Source organism: Lynx canadensis, chromosome C2, assembly GCF_007474595.2.
Source record: "Lynx canadensis isolate LIC74 chromosome C2, mLynCan4.pri.v2, whole genome shotgun sequence".
Lineage (NCBI taxonomy): Eukaryota > Metazoa > Chordata > Mammalia > Carnivora > Felidae > Lynx > Lynx canadensis.
The window spans coordinates 10307999-10324136 of record NC_044311.2 but is presented as its reverse complement, the minus strand read 5'-3'; the positions used below and the strand labels follow the sequence as shown (position 1 = coordinate 10324136).

At 50.8% G+C, this 16138-nt stretch overlaps 1 protein-coding gene across 2 annotated transcripts in view; it reads right to left on the bottom strand.

The window, feature by feature from the left end:
• Positions 1-1315: 1315 nt before the first annotated feature.
• GASK1A (golgi associated kinase 1A) overlaps positions 1316-16138 on the bottom strand; it is a 59993-nt gene continuing 45170 nt past the window's right edge. For both annotated transcript variants that reach the window (XM_030329573.1, XM_030329574.2), the window contains exons 3-5: positions 4331-4453; positions 2480-2583; positions 1316-1807 (exon numbers count right to left, since the gene is read on the bottom strand). In XM_030329573.1, the coding sequence (XP_030185433.1) occupies positions 1597-1807; positions 2480-2583; positions 4331-4453 (438 nt within the window). In that variant the 3' untranslated portion in view covers positions 1316-1596. The remainder of the gene's footprint in view (positions 1808-2479; positions 2584-4330; positions 4454-16138) is intronic.

Sequence of the window (16138 nt, the reverse complement as noted above, 5' to 3'; positions counted from 1 at the left end):
ATCCTTCTCATTCTAGAAGCAATGGCTGGGGGAGGCTTAGGGCCAGCAGCGCGCGCTGAGGCTGAGAAGGACAGAAAGTGGATGAAGTTTCAAGTTTGCAGAAAAGACACAGTTTGTAGACGGAGAAGACTTTAACGAGCAAAGAGCAATGGGCAGGGAGCCAGATGCACGAGACTGTGCTTGGCTGGGGTCGGACTTTGCTCCTCCACATTCCACAGAATCGGCCCTGCCTCATCATCCGCTCCGAATCCAAAGGGATTCAAGGAAGAGAAGCTGTTGGAGCCACTGGGCAGGGTGGTGGGAGCGCCCTTTAGTGGTGGTCCTGGGCTCAATACACGCTAGCACAACTCCGGCCTGAGTTTGAATTCTAACCCTTCCATCTATGAGCTGGGTGCCCTTGGACAAGTTACCAAACCCCTCTGTGCCTCATCTGTACAACGGAGATAATAATAATCACACCTAATCGGTAAATGGAGCTAATAATCACACCTACCCGTCGAGTCGTCACGAGGTTAGGTGTGCCTTGATCCACATAAACCACTGTCACGGCGACTGGTACGTAGTCATCACTCAGTAAACGTTACTAGTTACTCTAGCAGGTGCTCAATAAACACTTGTCAGTTGCTAACCATTAAGTGGCCAAGGCCAGATCTGAACCCAGAGCTCCTGCATTCAAATCCAGGCCTCTGAAAATCAAAATAAAAAAAAAAAATTAAGAGTGTTAAGGGTGCATATATTTAACAAGACTTTCTGAGGTGGAAGCTAGGGACTGAAGGGGTATGTGTTGAGGAACAGCATGTCGAGAGGCCTGTGCCCCCGAGCTGGAGCCATTCTCAACTGAGGATGGCCCAGGGGCATGGGGCCCAACCCTGGAGTTCTGTGGACTTGGGCAGAGCTGGGCTTGGAGGCTTCCCCCGCCCCCTACCATTCCGGAAGGAGGAAGAGCCAGTGCTGAGGGGAGGGCTAGGGATGGTGTCTTGCCGAGTGGGCTAAGCTCAGAGAGCTGGGCCCTGTCCTCCGGTGCCAGGGGTGGTTGACATGCACTGAGTGAGCTGGGAGGGGCCACACAGTGTCTGCTTATGCATCCGCTGATCTGTGCCAAGCAGACCTGTTCACATCAGGACACAAAAGCGCTTGCTGGAAGCTTGGGGCCTTGCTTACTGACAAGATTCTGAAGATTCTGGCTTGGTGTTTTCAGCCAGAAACTTCACACACACCTGTGCACACACACACACACACACACACACAGGCACTCTCACGTCCACTCTCTATATGCGTGTGGGATGCACAATTTTACAGTATCTGGAGCGGTTCATAGAATGTTCTTGAAAATATTTATTGGTGCAAGGGAGTAAACAGCCAGAGCTGAAAAGACAGAAAGGACTGTGGTAAGATTGAACACCCAACACCCACAACCACCTTCACCATCCCAAGCAGGTGACACATTCTGTGACATTCTGGCTTTTCCCATTTGTCTTCAAGTTGGGGGGGGGGGCCAAGAGAATGTGGCCACCAGCGTGGATGCTCATCCACTCGAGTGGTGTTGTGATGCACCCCGCCAGTGAGGCAGGAGCTCTGCCTGGGCAATGCACAAGCTCACGAGTCCTCATCCTGGAAGAGTGTCAGGTTGTGCTTCCGGATGTGTTCCAGCAGCACCTGTCCTCGCCGCTCCAGGGTCTGGAGAACCTGTGTCAGTCCCAGTCTCCCGCCTTGGCTTTGCCAGAACACTGGGTCCATCTGCAGTGACTTGAGCAGCATATTCTGTAGACACCCTGATGCAAGAACCTTCACGACAGACTCAGGAAACCTGGAGGTCAGGTCCCCCGAGCCCCATAACAGAAAGGAAAAGCAAAAGCGATCTCAGAAAATTTCCATGACAGGTGAAGCCAGATGGCTACAAATCACACAGCTGGCCAACCCTGGCAAAGTCATCCTGCAAAGTCCCAGGGCCCACCTGCTGTCTCGTTATCAGGGAACCCTCCCGTCTACCCGCTGTGACAGCAGGCAGGGGATAGAGCTTCAGGATGGATCCCACCCCACAGAGAAGCTGGGGGAGTCACCTCTGCTACCCCAGGAGAAATGCCTCCTGCTGTGCTTGGCAGATGCCAGAAAGAGTTCTAAGAAGGCCGAGCTACCTGTCATGAGTGGGCAGGAAAGGTAGGCTGCCCAGGCTAGCTCCTCCTCTGGGGCAAGGGAAGGGCTGGCCTCCCCAGGCCCTAGCAGGCTGCCAGTGTTCCGCTGGGCCAGGAGGCCCTCTGGCTATTAGGGGTGGGGGTACTCCACCCAGAAGTTGAAGGGCCTGCTGGCTGTGTCCCCTCAGCTTTCCCAGGGCTCCCCACCCCCTCCTGAGGCTCAGATCCAATAGCCTTTGTCTAAAAGACTGCAGACTTCATAGGAGCCGTGATTTAAGGCCCCACAGTCTACAGCAGGCCATCAAGCCTCAGTCTCCGAACCCCCGTCCCACCCCGCTGACCCTCACCCATCTATGCCCTCCAGCAGCCGAAAGTTCAGCTTGTCCTCGGGGTGTTGAAGGTTGCCGGCGTTATCGATGTAGACCAGATGGGATGGATCACTGCTCCGGACCTCAGGGAAGAAGATGGGCAGAGACAGAGGTGGGTAAGGTTGCGGCCTAGCTGGCACCCTTGGGCTCTGTCGGGGTTGAGGGGCTCAGAAGGGGGGGACCCTGAGCTGACCGTCCCACAGTCCACCCTGCTACCTCATGGCCCCCACACGCTGAGCAGTAATCTTGCCATCTCAGTGAACCCTCCCAGCAGCCTTAGAAGGGGAGCTAGCGTTAGCTCCATCAGGGGCACAAAGAAGTTAAGTAATTTGCACACAGTCACACAGCTGAGAAGCAGCTGGTTAGTTCCAACCCGGACCAGTGGTGCCAAGCCCCAGAGCCCCCTGTGAAACCACAAGGCAGAGGGGTTGATTCCTGTTCTGCTGGCTGAAGGGGTGAGGCGTGTGGGTGAGAACCGGCAGGTGCAGAGATGGCCTACCCAGTGGGGTTGTGGCTTCAGGGCACATCGCATACGTGCATGCTCACACATGCTCACGCGTCCTGAGCACCTGCACATTCCCCTGAGCATCACCAAGAACACACAACGCCTTCCATTCCCAGGCAGCATACTCTAGCCCCACAGCAGAAGAGTTGAGCGACTCCTAAACGCTTTCAAAACTAAAACCGGCCAAAGGGAATTCTTTAATCCTTCAAAAACATGGCGTGGCATATCTTCCACTCCCTACTCCCACCCCTGTGCACACACCCCATTCCTATATATTCTCCAGGATTCCATGGTGTTTTCCCATAATCCTCTCCATTAACCTAGGCTTAACATATGAACTCTTGCCTCTAGGATCCTAGCTTTTCCTCTTCTCCGTCTCTTCTCCCTCCTCACCCCTCTCCACACATCAGGGATCATCTATTTCTTAAAGCCCAATGACTCTTCCCTCCGAAAACTGCTGTCCTAAGGGATCTGTGAAATGGCTACCCCCCGGGGTAACTGATGGATATAAAAGCCTTACCTCTCCCAGGGATAACTGCCTTTTACCAGGGAACAGGAGAGAGAGCTCTGAGGGCAGGAGATGGAGAATTCCTACCACCCAGCAGCTTCAGGAGGCAGCCCTGGCCTCCTGGCTGGTGTGGCCTGCCTGAAGGTAGCCCAGGGCACCGTGCTGACAGCTACTCTCTCCAAAAGCAACTGGCCAAAGTAAGGCCTCGTGGATATTCAGCTCACTGGGTGGGGAGAAGGCGGAGGAGCCCTTCCAGAGGGCGGCCCCTCGCTCCTTGGACAGAAGAGATTGCTCTGCCATGGCAGTCCTGTCTCTGATGGCCTCTGCACATCGCTTCCCACCCTGGGCTCTACTTTTAACAGGAGGCAGCGCAGTGTTCCTCTGGCGAGCACCGGCCTGTGAGCTGTTGGGCCCTAGGAGGGAGCCCTGTCACTGCTGCTGACCAGCCATGCGCCCGTGGAAACGCCCTTCCCCGGTCCAGGCCACAGTTTCCACAGCTGCTGGCACAATGTGGGTGGCTGACTAGACACACAGTCCTCACACCTGCTTCTGGGAGCCCTAGGGGTTCCCTGTGGACTCTCAAGGGGACAGTGGAGTTGATGAAAACCCAGCCCCCGCACCATCCCCACCTCAACCACATTTGCAAAGCCCCACTTGGGTCAGTTTTCCATACTATGGCCTCTTGGAAACATAATTCAAACAAAGGCTTCTGCTAAAAAGAATAGGATTGGGAACCCCCCGTGTCACATGATCTCCGAAGCTCATGAACCGAAGGAGGAGACATGAAAAGCCGAGTCTGGGTGACGAGGGGACGTACCAGGATGTGGACCAGTCGCAGCTCGCCTGGGTTCTGGCATTTCTCCCGGAGCCCCTCTTCCACGCAGGGGTCTGACGGCTCGGGCTCAAAGCCGCAGCAGTAGCGGTCCAGGCGGTCATGGACCTATGAGGACATCCAGCCTCTGAGGGGGTGTGGCTCGATGCCTGCCTCCACCGGGCCCGGCACGCGGGCCGCCTGACCCCTGGGGCCTCACGCTGGGGACAGTGGCTGTTGGTGCTGGTCAGCTCGTGGCTGGCCTCCAGCTAGGGAGGGAGCTTCTGGTCTGCTCCTCCAGCCAGCTCGTCCTGCTGGCCGTGGGCCTGTCTGCTCACGCCTCAGCCCCGCCCGGATTTCCACTGATCCCCACTGCCGAATCTGTGTCGCTGCCCCAAACTCTGGCCTAAGGCCACTGGGCCTCCCAGTGCTGACCATCTGTCAACCAGGGGAAATTCACACACAACTCCACTTTTTCCTTACGCGGCAAATGCGACAGCAGGGATTCCTCCTTTCTTTGGAGGTAAAAGCTGCAGCCCTTGTTAGGCCTGAGTCAAAGTCAGAGAAGGAGGAAGGCATTCCCCTTACAGGCTCCTTGTACACTGGAGGCCTCAAGGGGGAATCCTCAGGCATGGTGTGGGGACAGTTCTGAGGAGTTCTGCCTCCCAGCCCCTCCAGACACACATGGAGACACACATGACATTTTAGAGTGTCATAGAATTCGCACAATAATACATCCCACGCACCTGCTTCCAGTAGCTTTCTTCAGAAGGAAGGAGTTACAGCCTGCAAGTCAGGAATTAAACAGAAACACGGATACAGCCCAGCCCTGACCTACGTGAGGATGTTATCTACTGTGTGCATCCAATGCGAGGGGGTCCAGAAGGGAGAAGGCATCAAAACAGAAGTGGCAGAGTCCTCAGGATGGGAGGGCGGGTCTTGCTGTAGGGAGAAAGACAGGAAAGGGATAGGTGGAAGCAGGAGGTGGTGTGGAAAAGGTTGGGATGTGCCAGGAAGTGGATTCCAAACAGGGTGAGGTTGGGGGCAGCAGGGGGCGTCACACGGTGGGCGAGCTGGAGGAGATGCACCCCTTTTCCTGCCGGGAAGGAAATTTGGTTGGATACAATACCTTGATGAGTGCTAACAACAGAAGGTGAGGTCTCCATAGGACTTGCTGTGCTTGGGACAAGAGGACAAATCCATTTGTTGCTGCGGAAGGGGGAGGAGAGAGAGGAGGGGAAGAGAGAAGTGACGCAGGGAACAGCAGGAGGCTGAGGGTGTGAGACGTGCCCTCCGTGCGAGGTACGTGAAACACGATCAGCTGCCTGGGATTTGTCTAAATCCTAGGAAGGTTACCAGATCCTCCCGGGTTGTGGGACCTGGGGTTTGAGTCCTTGTAAATCCCCAGGTGGTGTCAGGGTCGCAGGAGAGGGAGGGCCCAGGGACCCCTGGGCTCTCCCAATCAGGATGGTGACTCACACGGGTGCTAACTCTCAGGATGCAAAGGTAATCCGGTTCCTGAAAGAGCCTTGTGTGCGGCATGGAGACTCAGGCCCCCTTCTGCAGAATGGCTACACTAATTTAGAAAGCCTGGCAACACCACTGGAGAGGAAAGGTGCCAGCCTGGGAATCTAGAAATCAGCTCCAGGTAACATACTCTGCTTGGGGCAACTGTCCAGACCAAGGCAACAGAAGGGATAGACTCAGCGTGGAGGTGAGTGAAAGTCAGGGCGAGGGAAGCAGAAAGCCAGATGGCACCACGCTGGTGAGGGGCCCCACAGAAAGAGAGGGCCTGCTCCCTCCCTCAGTCCCCGGGAGCCTTCTGTGATTCCTCTCTAGCACACAGTTCAGCTCTGGCAGGATCAGGGCACCTCCTCCCTGCAGTGGTGATGATGCAGAACAGCCACAGACTTATAGCAAAGGCAGCAGTGGTTTTAGTCTGATAAAGCAACGATGGTGTCTCTCCCTCAGAGATGATGATGATGTGGTGTAATGAGAGATGTATTTGGTCTCTGTGCCCTGATCCTAGCACAGAGCTCCTAAAACCTTTGGAGTTTCCTGAGTGATTTATAATGAGCCCCTTTGAGCACACCTGAGTTTATGCTAATGAGATGACTCAGGGGAGTCCCAGATAGCTTCAGAATGGGGGTTGGTCACCAGAAGACAAGTGAACAGAGGATAGGACCTTTAGTCCCACCTCTAACCTCCAGGAAGGATAGGAGAGCTGGAGATCGGGTGATAAACACTTGAACAACGAGATTTGGAGCACTTCCTGGTCGGTGAGCACATTCGTGTCAGGAGGGTGGCACACCCCAGCTCCATCGGGACATAAGCTCCTGTGCTTGGGACCCTTCTGGGCCTCACCCCACATACCTCTTCATCTGGCTGTTCATTTGTATCCTTTAAAATAAACCAGTAAATGTAAGTAAAGTGTTTTTCCAAGCTCTGTGAGCCATTCTAGCAAATGATCAAACCTGAGCAGGGAGTCATGAGAACCCTTGATTTATAGCCAGTTGGTCAGAAGTGTGGGTAGCCCAGGACTTCTGACTGGCGTCTGAAGTGGAACTGTCTTGTAGGACTGAACCCTTTAACTCGTGGAATACGACACTTACTCCAGGCAGATAGTGTCAGAATGGAATTGTGGGACACCCAGTGGGCGGTGGAGAACTGGTGTCCAGACGAAACATCACTGGGGAGCCTGGATGGCTCAGTCGGTTGGGCATCTGACTCTTGGTTTTGGCTCAGGTCATGATCTCACAGTCCGTGGGAGTCCGTGTTGCGCCTTATACTGATGGCGCGGAGCCTGCTTGGGATTCTCTCTCTCTCTGTCCCTCCCCAGCTCTCTGTCTCTAAACAAACAAACATAAAAAAAAAAAATAAAGTAACCTATTAAAAAAAAGCCAAAACACTCAGATGACCACTGCCACTGTCACTGCCACCCATCTCTAGCTCATTCACTCCTCACTGCAGCTTTGCAAGGGAGACACCGTTATCCCACTTTACCCAGGGGGACGCTGACCCCAGACACAGGAAGGCCATAAATGTAAAAAGTAATATAGATTGGACTTGAACCAGGTTCTGCCTGGCTTGAAGCCCAGCCCTCTGTGTTATCCTGCCCTGCCTCCCTGAAGATCAGGAAGAGTGAGCCAGTTATAGAGGTCAAATGAGGTCTCCATCATTACTTTTTATGGGATTAATTAATTTGGTCTTACCCTTGCTAGAGAACAGCTTTCAAAACTATGAAGGAGGAAGAGGAAGAACGAGGAGACACAGAGCCCACCATCCTCCATGACGACAACAACTGAGGCAGCAGCAGGCATGGTGGTGTCCGGATGGCCCGTGTCTCTCTTCTGTGGTTCGCTGCTCAGCCAACCAGAGCCAGCACCGCCATCCTGCGTCCCTCTGCCCATGGCAGCCGCCCCTCCCCATAAATGGGGGTAAGCGGGACAATGTCACCTCCAGGATGTAGTACTCGTCGAAGCCACCTCCCAGGCCACCCAGCCCAGCCCAGTGCCGGCCAGTAAAAGGTCCTGTGTGCGGACCTTTGATTATTTCCATATCCCTTTGTAGGAAAACTCACATATATTCTGAAGAAATACAAAATTGATCTCTTTCGACACAAACAAGAAAATAACTATGGTTCAGTAAACCTCACAAAACCAGATGTCCAGAAACGGGAGTGTTAAACAGTCCCAACATCTGTCCCAAAAAATTGTCTGTTTTGCAACAGTTCAAGATGGAGAAGTTGCATGTCAGACCTAGACCATCGCCCCCAACAGGTTGAGGTCAATTGTGTGAGGCCAGGTTAGATAGGATTTCCAGGGCCAGTGGGCCAAAGACACCCACAGGCACTACTGAAAAAGACAAGTTTAGCCTAGAGACCAACGCACAAAGCCCTGGTCCAGCTTGGCCAGGGTGAAAACAACCCCCACCCTGTTCGTGAAGTGAGCACATTAACAAGACCCCTGACATGGACCATCACTGCTTTGGCTGCCTGGGCTTTGGATAACAGCAGCCACAAGTAACAGAAACACCCGATTCAAAATGCCTTCAACTGTAAGGAAAGTTAGGATCATCTGTGGCAGCAAGTCCCAAGATAGGGCAGGCTGGAGACTTAGCAGCTCCTTATTGACATAGTAAGGACTCGGGTTTCTTTCTGCTCTCCACTCACCACCGCCAATATTAACAGCCCAGCATAGTCTTTGGAAGCCTGCAGGTGGCCACTGTGGGTATGTGTTTCCTTGTACATGTCCAGAGAGAACGAGAGGGTGGGGGAGAGGACGAATGAGAGCAACAGAGACAGAGAGACAGAGGGGAAATGAACCTCTCCTCCAGCAACCTTCCCTTCAGCCTGACTGGACCAAATCAGGTAACACGCTCACTCCTGGACCAGTAGTGGTCAATGGAAGATGGTGACGCACTGATCCCCAAGCCCAGGACTGGGTGGGAGGTGAATCACGACAGGGCTCTGTGTGGAAATCTTTAGCTGCAGTGTCCTCACTCCAGCTGCGAGTGAAAGTGTTGATCGGGACAGGGCTGAGGAAGGAGCCCTACAGCTAGCCACCAGAGACCTCTCAGCCTTCCAACTGGTTTTAAACCCACTTGAAGCTTGTATCATGCCCTCTCCTCCACTATGCCCTAGCTATTTGACCTGAGGTAGTTATTTAACCTCGAAACCCCTGAGTTTTCTCATCAACAAAATGGGGCGGGGATACTCCCATGGGACTGCCCTGAGGCTCACGTAGGGTAACAATACATGTAAAGCAGGGGGTGGTTGTTGTGGAAGAACCTTCTGTTGTGTCTGCCCTGGGAGCGGCAGGCCCAAAGACCCCCAGGAATCTCAGGGGTTCCCCTACCCACACACACACCAGGAAGCCCCAGCCTCACCCAGTGGCACAGGTCAGAGACCCAGAGTTTGAAATAAAGTGCTAACAATAGGGTAGCCACTCTCGTCTTATGGGCAGGCCTAGTTTCCAGAGTATGGACATGACTGTGAGACAGACACCCACCTGCTTGCTTCTCTTTGGCTGGGAGAGTAAATGCCAGGGCAGTGCTGGCAAGACCGAAACATAGTAGGTGCTCTGGATTTCATAATATGCCTGAGGCACAGCCAACCAAACCCCCTTCCTCCTGGCAAACCCTCTCCGACCCCATCTCCAGGCCATTCTGTGCAGATTTTGATGTGTGGCAGTGTATGTTTCCAGAGGAAGCCATGAAGGAATATTGGCCCATACAATATTCCTGGCTTCTCAAACTCTATACTCATTAGAATGTTCAACAGCAAGGGCCTGGCCAGGCCCAGTCGCCAGTTTGATTATTTTGCCACACCGTCTGGTTCTTTTTTTCCACTGAAGAGAAATTCAGTTTAAACAGCAGCAGGCTAGCAGCCACACAAGGCCAAGATTAAGTTCCATTTCCCACATTCCCTCAGGATTTGATTCTTTTTCCCTCTTTTGAAATAATGAGGAGTTCCCAAGAAACAAGGACGAACCTTTGCAGTTGGGTTTTTCTGACCAGCCTAGCAGCGTCACCCAATCATGACGTGGATTGAAGCTTTTGTTCACTTTTACTTGAGCAGTTGTAAAGCCCTTACTTTGTGGCAGGTGCCACTCAGAGCTTGACATGTCACAACTCATTTAGTCCCTCCCACTAGCCAAGAGGTAGACACCATTATCATCCCCATTTCAAAGATGTGGAAACTGAGTCACAGAGGCTGGGTAACATGCCTAAGACCCCCTAGCAAGGACGTGGTGGTGCTTAGGCTCAAACCCGAGCAGTCTGGCTCTGACCAGTGAGTGGGACTGTGTGGCACCAGAGATCCCAAGTCCCTTGATGGCAAAGATGAAGACATGATTCAGTCTGATCCCCAGCACCCAGCACTTGCTTAGCACAACCAGAGATTTAGTTGAGGTTTTTGTTGAGTGAAAGAATGAGTGAATGAAGTGCCTGGCTGACTGACAGCATGGGACTGTGATGACTTAAAGCCTGCCTATCACACCCTGCCTCCCCGCCCAAGATGCCAACACCAGAAGTTTTCAGGGGGAGGCCTGGCTCTGTGGCCCCTGAACAGGACATCCGGGTGGGGCAAGACATGCAGTCTGCCAAGGAGGGACACCAGGTCCAGCTGTGGGAGAGGGCAGGTCTGAGGGGGAGCCAGCATAGGGTATGAAGGGTGGCCAGAGTCCTGTAATGACCTATCAAGCTCCTGAGCCAAGACAGTTTCCTCAGCCAGTGCCTGATCTGGGTCTAATGGATTCCAGAAGAGCCACCTGCTGTACTGATGGCCCATGCCCCCTGTTCATGGACCTTCTCCCAAGCTGGGAGTAGTCACAGGCTTGGGTCCTTCCGGGTGGAAAGGGTGGCTCTTGTCTGGGCAGGCTCGCTGCCTGGGGCTCCGACTGCCACAGGATGGCAGCATCTCTCTCCGCGGAGGCCAGTGGTCTGGTCCCACCCTGCCCGGCTGGCTGGTTAGAGAATTCTTGAGGTTTCTTTGGGGAGGTCGGAGTGGGAGAGGAGTGGGTTAATGGGCACTGCTCCCACTTTTCTCTAAGGACTCACCTTGCAGTGCTCTCCACGTGTCCTGACAAAGAGCAATCTTCCTGGAGGCTCTGGGGAGGAACATCTGGACGCCACATCTGCCCCAAGCCCGAGGCCAGAAGTTGCGGCACCAGCTTAAGATGCAGGTTAACAGACTGGCTGATGGGCTTTGAGGAGATGCACTGAGGAGAACTAGATCTTATCTAAAAAGACATCAATGCAAAAAACCACAGCCATCAAAAGATAAATCCACTTACAGCAAATAACGTTTCCAATTGAGAAAGCTAGGAGGAGTCACTGTCAGAACACCTTACACAGAAGCCCTCACATAATACGTCAGAAGGGAAATAGTGAGATCTCTTTCACGGATACTTCAGAGGCATTTCATAAAATTTTGCATCCTTTCCTGACAATAAAAATTCATCTTTTAAGATGTTTATTTACTTTTGAGAGAGAGAGACAGAGCATGATCAGGGGAGGGGCAGAAAGAGAGGGAGACACAGAATTTGAAGCAGTCTCCAGGCTCCGAGCTGTCAGCACAGAGCCCGACGCAGGGCTGGAACTCACGAACTGCGACATCATGACCTGAGCCGAAGTCGGACGCTCAACTGACTGAGCCACCCAGGCGCCCCTAGAAATTCTTTTTTAATTTTTTTAACGTTAATTATCTTTGAGAGACAGAGAGAGACAGAGCATGAGCGGGGAAGAGGCAGAGAGATGGAGACAGAAACCGAAGCAGGCTCCAGGCTCCCAGCTGTCAGCACAGAGCCCGACGTGGGGCTCAAACCCATGAACTGAGAGATCATGACCTGAGCCGATGTCAGACGCTCAACCAACTGAGCCACCCAGGCACCCCTAGAAATTCTTAATAAAGCAAGAATAATGAATAGTTCCTCATCATATCTTTAGTGGAAAACTAGGATTATGTTTAATGGTGAAACCCTAGAAAGGGTCCCAGATCTGTAGCAACAACTCATGTCCATCATTCCATGAATATTCACCATTGCCCTGGAAGCACCAGCAAATGTAATGAGGTAAGAGGCAATGAGAAGACAAAGTGCATTCATTACAGATGAAACGCGGGTATACTTGGAAAAGCCAGAGGATAAACTGAGCAACCATTAGAAGCAATACAAAGTTAGCGTGTGGCCACTAACCAAACTGATACACAGAAATAATAGCCTTCATGCAGACCTGGGGCTCCCGGCCAGAACGTATGATGGAAAAAAAGATCCTATTTTCAAATGGCCACAAGAAGATGAAATGCCCAGGAATAACCCCACATGAAAGTAAAGGAAACATGCAGATGCTTCTGAGGAACATGAATAAATGGAGAGACGTATCTGCTGGGGAACGTCATTGAACGTCTGCCTGTTGACTCAAGAGCTGGACCTGGGCACGCACAGGCTCCTCGTCCCCTCCCCTGTCTTTGGAACGTGGGTTCCACTGGCCTCTCCTGCTCCCAGAGGCTGCTCCAGGGACATTGCCTTGAGATGGTGATGTGGTGATGAGAACACCTGCACAGTATACATGACGGAACCCAGGTAAGGCCTCTTTATGAACTTCTAAGATTCGGCAGGTGGACACCGGGATCCACTGTCTTGTTGTTGCCCAAGACAAGCCTTGTCTGTAAGGTCTCTTTGTTTATTAAACCTGCCACCTACCAACCTGGAGTGGCCTGCCTCTTTCTTTGGTCTCTCAGTGCCTTCCACATAGACGGGCTAGTTTCAGATTACTCCCGGGAAGGTCCAAAGTGGGTTGCGAACCAACAGTATCCAATTCGTGGCTAGAATGACGCTATATTTTAATATAGATGTAATTTCCCTCTACATTAGTCCACACAAATATAATTTGATCCCAATAAAATCCCAAAAGGACTTGGGAAGGAGGAGTAACAAGCGGACTCTAAATTTCATATGACAGTAGATACCCTGCAAGGATATCAGGAGAATTCTAAGAAAGAGAAATGAGGAAGAGCAATCCCTACTGGTTATCCACACAAAATATAGAGCCCAGCAATTAGAACTGTGATTTTGGCATATAAATGGACAGAACCTTTAGTAGAACAGAACAGAGTCCAGAAATAGACCTACATACATATGGAAATTGGCTATATGGTAAAGGCAACATTTCAGATTGGCGGGGGGGGAAAGGTTGATTATTCGACAAATGTGCTGAGACATTTGGGTTGCTATCTGAAAAAAAAAAATCGTTGTTTTGCATCTTATCTCTTACTCCAAAATAACTTCCAGATGGATCAAAGAGAGATGAAAACACATGGAAGACTGAAGTTAAAAATAACCCTGAAGTGAGGATGGCCTTTTAAAGCATATACTGACCTAGAAATCACAAAAGAAAAGCTTGATAATTTTAACAACATACATTTTTTAAAATTTCTGCACAGCAGACTCTAAATAAAGCTTATGACAGCTGAACCTGAGAGAAATGTTACAAAATAACAAAAACAAAAGGCTAATTGTCTTCCTCAAGAAAAAGCTCTTGAAATCATTAAGAAAAAGACCAACAATCCAAAAGAAAATGGGGCAAAGAATATGAACAGACAATTAAAGAAAAAACAAGTTAAAAAAATCTGGACAGAGACAGGACTAGGGTGAGGCTGAAGAAACGGAGGGAGGCGCTCGCTGTCCAGGTCACGCAGCACCGGCCCTACACCCAAAATGTATGTGCCTTGGGCTCATAAATTCATTTTTCATTGCTGCATTACAAATTACCAGGGGCTTAGTGGCTTCGAAGAACCCATTATTATGTCACAGTTTCTGTGGGTCAGGAGTCCATCACATTTTTGCCGGGTTCTCTGCTCAGGTTCTCACCAGGCTGAACTCCAGGTGTCGGCCAGGGGCCATGTCACATTGTAGCTCAAGGCCATCTCCTAAGCTCCTTCAGGTTGTTGGCAGAAACCATTCTTTCTGGTCGTAGCACTAGGTCCCAGGGATCTCAGGGTCCTTCTAGAGGCCTCCCCTTCCACCAGACAGTTCATAGCATGGCTGTGTACTTTCGGAAATTCTCTAGATGCTTCATCTCCTTTGAAAGACTCCCCTGATTAGGTCAGACCCACCCAGGATAATGTTCCTTTTGATCAACTCAAGGATAAATGATTGGCAACCTGGTCGTTGGAGTGCTATTCCATCATATTCACAGGTCTCACCCATACTCAAGGGCAGGGGTTAATGCCAGTGGAGTGGGGAGCCTTGGGGACCAACGTAGAATTCTGCCCCTCATACCTCACCCTGATGGAGGTCCTGCTTTTAAATATATGTAAGGATCCTCAATGTCACCCTTTACACACCTTCATCCAGGCAGGTGTTTCAGTCCTCCATAGTTGGCTGTGCCATCTGTGAAATGGGGAGGAACATAGCTCCCATCTGTTGGGCCTGTTGTAGGATTTAAATGAACTCATGGGTGTGGTTTGCAGTAGACATTGCCACACAGGTGTAGGCATTTCATAAATGGTAGGTACTATGATATGTCACATCTCTGGTTGGAAGCCTGAACGGTTGGCAGTGATCACAGTTCTGGGATCCTCTCTAACTGACAGAATACCTCATGTCCCAGGAGACTAAGCCAGAGGGGTACGCATGAATTGAAGACATAGATTTGGACTCAAAATAAAGAATGCACACAGGATCACAAATAAATGAAAACAGGTTCCTTGGGAAGGAAATGGACCAATAAATATTGAAGAGACTCAATAAATATTTTTTTAGAGCCAGTTCGGTACAGCAAAGAGGGCAAGAACACGCACTCTGTGGCCAGACTGCCCTGGATGAAACAGGTTGTGACTGTGGGCAAGCTCCTTAGCTCTTCTAAACCTCAGTTTCCCCATCTGTAGAATGAAGCTAAGAATATTTTCTGCCTCTAAGGGTTGTTATGCATGAACACATGCCAAGTGCTGGAACAGTGGTCGAGGGCATCAGGCAACGTTACACATTGTCATCTATTCTGGGAGTGCAAGTTCATTAACAGCTAGAAGGCAAGATCATGGCAAATGTTGTTTTCTACCTCTGTGGTTCTATTCTGGACCCTATAAGAAATGTAGAAAGCTTTGGGCTTCCTTTCCGTATAGAGGAAGAAGTGGTACTTGAGGAAGAAAAACACAGCAGCACCCAGACTGGAAATCATACAGAGATCTTGGGAGTTCACTCATCACTAATTCATTCATTCATTCATTCATTCATTCATTCATAGTGCTTATCTAGGATCAAATCAAGACCTTGGCTCTGTGCTAGATGCTGATGTGGTGGTGAACAAAACACAGACATATGGTAAATACATGAACAAATAAATAAAATATTTACAAACTGTGCTGGGAATCAGAAAGGGAATCGACAGGATGCCATGAAAGAGAAAGAGAATAATAATAATTATAAGGGGTGGTCAGGAGAGTTGAAACCTGGGGAGGAAGAGTCAGAAGCAAGTCCAAGCAAGAAGCCCTGCACCAGAAGGAGCTGGGTGTGTTTAGAAACTGACCACGGCTCAGTGCCAAGAGATGCGACTGGGGACAGATGCTAGGGTCCTTGAAGAACATGGGCCCTTGAAGAACCCGATACCGAGGGCAGTGAGAGGCCTTACCTTATTTTAATGGGGAAGTGTGACACAATCTGATTTATGATTGTAAAAGAAGCATGCTTTCTGTGTCTGAACGGTTCTTTATGAACTTCAGAGCTCACCTTCCAAATTCCAGCTGCTGTATAGCTTTGTCTGGGGGCTTTCTCCAGACTCTAGGGAATCCGTATCTCCAGAAGCAGCCTTCAACCAAAGATTGATGGGATATTTGGCTATAAATGCCTTGAGTCCCTCACCTCTTGGTGGGCTAATTCTGAACATGTATTTCATACCATTTCTCAGAAATTTTCTGTGGAACTAAGCCCTCCCTAGTCACTCACAGTGGTGACCTACTTTATATCATGCCCTTTATTGATTGTCTGTCCTCCCATGTCACTTCCCATCTCCCTATGGGTGTTTCTTGAGATCGTCTCCCAGATAAACTACCGCACTGGAATCCTAGACTCGGGGTCTGCCTGGGGGAGGTCTTCTGTAAGGAGACTGGATTGGAGGGGACATAAGTGAAGGGAGGGAGACAAATCAGGGAGCTGTTGTGTTAGTCCATGTAAGAAAAGATGATGGCCTGGGCCAGGATGGTGGCAGGCAAGGCTTTCTCGGATATCAACTCTTGGGGACGTGAAGACCCTTCATAAGCAGAAGTTGCAGAAAGACTTTTATGAGCCAACATCACCAACTCTCAGTCTGTCTGAGTTT